Below are 2,939 nucleotides of genomic sequence, written 5' to 3' on the forward strand. Positions count from 1 at the left end.
TGACAAGGAAGGACAACAGCTCTATCTTATTTAGCTTCCTATCACTAGAGAGCCCTATTGTGCTAATTAAGAACCAGTTGACTGAAAGGGTCAGTTGAGCCCTAAGAGCTGGGTAGCATTCCTTCTTCTACTTAATTCTCCTCCCTCCCCACATTTTCCCTGGTAATTCTGTCTCTCCTTCACACTAGATCTATCAAAAATATCTAAGACACTTGATTAAAATGAAGATTCTAGGGACCTACTGAATCAAGCTTCTAGGCATGAGGCTCAAGTACCTGTTTTTACTACACACCCTGCAAGTGGACACAGCTGTAACACATATCCCAAGGATTTATTAGGAGAAAACAACTGAATAGGTCCCTGAGACAGGAAGGGTGGACTAGAATCACTTAAAAAGATTCACTACCTGGATGAAAAATTACTCTGGTGCTACCAAAAATGAACTGAAACCCAAAATGCCATATCACTTTTACTGAATACATGCTGAAGCCTAAGGGAAAATGTCACCTTCCACCAGCGCTCCTATGATCTGACAATTCAAGCTGTCCCCTGTGCTCTGAATACTTTAAAAGCATCTTCTCTAGACAACATATGTCCCAAACTCCATGAAATCTGCAGAAGGTATCCACATCTGCTTGAAACTGCTCAGAGAGGTCATGATGGATGCATCTATCCATTCAGAGAAACATCCATCAGGAGAAGCAGTGATCTTGATGGGAGTTCCTCTGAAGGCCAGCTGTTCCAGTTATTTCATAAGTCTTTTCTCAAACCCAGGGAAGAGAGTGGTGCCCCCAGACAGCACAATTTCTTCAAAAAGATTTTTCTGGATGTTGGTGTCACACTTCATAATGCTGCTGGAGACCATTTTGATAGTCCTGGGTTGTGGACACCCAGTTGGTCAGGTGCAAAAAGAATCTCAGGTACCTGGTTCAGCTGATCCACAAGGTGGATGACATTTCCATCTGGTAGTTTGTATTTTCTCAGGACCTCCTCTGGCTTCTTATGAATTTTGTTCTCTGGCTCTAAGGCCACATAGCACAGCGTCTCTTTTATGTCATCCACTAAGGCCTTGTTGAGTATGCAAGGGTAGTTACACCCACTAGCCAGGAGGAGTCGGGTGAGGTGCTCTGTGATGTCTCTCTCTGCCACATAGAGTTTGGTGATGGCATGAGGAAGAGAGTAACCCTCAAAAATGGGGACAGTGCAAGTGATCCCATTACCACTGTCCACCACTAAGCCTGTGACAGAGGCAGAGGTATAGAGTGCTACAACCTTGTGGTTGGACAGGTAGAAGGCAGGCACACTGAAGGTCTCAAACATCACTTCTGCTGTGTTCTCTCCAGTCTCCCTTGGGTTCAAGGAGGGCTCAGTCATGAGCACAGGTTGTCGACAGGGTTTTACTCCCAGCTCCCACTCAAAAAGATACTTCCAGAGTTTTTACATGTCATCCCATCTTGTTACCAGTCCACGTTCAATGGGATAGTGCAAATGCAAGGCTCCATACTTGAACAGGGCTTTTCCCCTCACAGTGTAATTTTTCTGATTGGCTTCTGGTAAAGCCATGTTGAATTTAGCATGCCCCATGACAGAACTAATGACATGACGGGGCCCAGTCTCTCCAGACATGCCTACTTTGCAGAGTCCTGATCCATTGGCAAAAATTACAGCTGGAGTATCTAATGCATATGGGTTAAACATGTCTGCAGCACGCTCTTCTGACCTTCACCAAAATAAAGAAAGAACATGGCCACTTTGTGAGATAATAGGTACCTCTGGAAGTTTAACAGCCACAGGATTCCAAAGTTCTTAGGTTGTCACTAAAGCAGAGCTAGCAGGATGTCCCCTAACCCCATCCTCAACCCATGAATACTGTCCCTTTTCAAGCAGCACAGGGCCTGCTGAGGCAATTTCAGTGATGACTGCTCACTATGTAATAAAGTGGCCGAGGCAACAATTGTTCTCAGAGAGCCTCAGAGGATGTTTAAGGGGTGGGGTCTCTGAGCCACCAGTACTCCTAGCTTGGTGAGACTTGAAACAGAGGAAGGCAAACCATACCTCTGAACAGCTTTTGATAAGTCTGTGAACATGAAGCAAAGGCCTAGGCTTAGAATCTAATGAAGCAGCCCAGCTGTGAGGTTGTCCCAGAAAGCTGACTTCTATACTCAGCTGAGCTGCTGTTTGTGGGATGACAATTATACCCTTTCCTTTGCTAAGGGAAGGAACTAATCATCATACACAGGTTCAGTTTGGAGTAAAGATGCCAACAATCCACTTCCAGAGGTGGTCAGAACACCCTTTCTTTTATTCCCCCTTATATTTGTTTTGTTTTAAAACAGCTTTATTGAGATAAATTTCATATACAATACATTCACCCATTTATATAGTACAGTTCCATGAATTTCAATATATTCAACTATGTACAAACATTTCAAAAGTCAAGTTTAGAACATTTTCTTTACTTCAAAAAGAAACCCTGCACCTTTTAGCTATCACCCTCTTCGGGCCATCCTCATGAGCCCTAAACTCCACTAATAATATTTTTTTTTTGTCTCTATAGACTTATCTCTTCTGCATTTTTCATTTAAATAGAATTATATATGTGACCTTTCATGTCTGGCTTCATTCATTTAGCGTACTTTATTCAAAGTTCTTCCATTTGAATATTTTTTTTTTACCTATTCTACACCATAACATTTTTCACAGTATTTATTTATAATCCTTATTTATTTCTGTAAGGTTGGTAGTAATATCCCCTTTACTTTTTTGAACTTTTAAGAGAACTGTCTTTTGGTTTCATTGATTTCTCTATTGTTTTTCTATTCTCTATTTCAATAATTCCTGCATTTTTTACCACTTTATTCCTTTTCTAAAATTTTTATTTTATTTATTTATTTTTGGCTGTGTTGGCTCTTTGTTGCTGCACGTGGGCTTTCTCTATT

The 2,939-nt window shown here is 41.5% G+C and overlaps 1 protein-coding gene across 1 annotated transcript; it reads right to left on the reverse strand.

Moving 5' to 3' along the window:
* Positions 1-565: 565 nt before the first annotated feature.
* On the reverse strand, positions 566-1,698 carry ACTRT1 (actin related protein T1; the record flags this gene model as incomplete). The annotated part of the gene is given in 5 exon segments (XM_082609955.1): positions 566-580; positions 584-745; positions 749-870; positions 873-1,437; positions 1,441-1,698. Coding segments are annotated over 5 exon segments (1,122 nt in total).
* Positions 1,699-2,939: the final 1,241 nt, after the last annotated feature.

The sequence above is a fragment of the Mesoplodon mirus genome (assembly GCF_964341445.2).
Source record: "Mesoplodon mirus genome assembly, chromosome: X".
Taxonomy (NCBI): Eukaryota; Metazoa; Chordata; class Mammalia; order Artiodactyla; family Ziphiidae; genus Mesoplodon; species Mesoplodon mirus.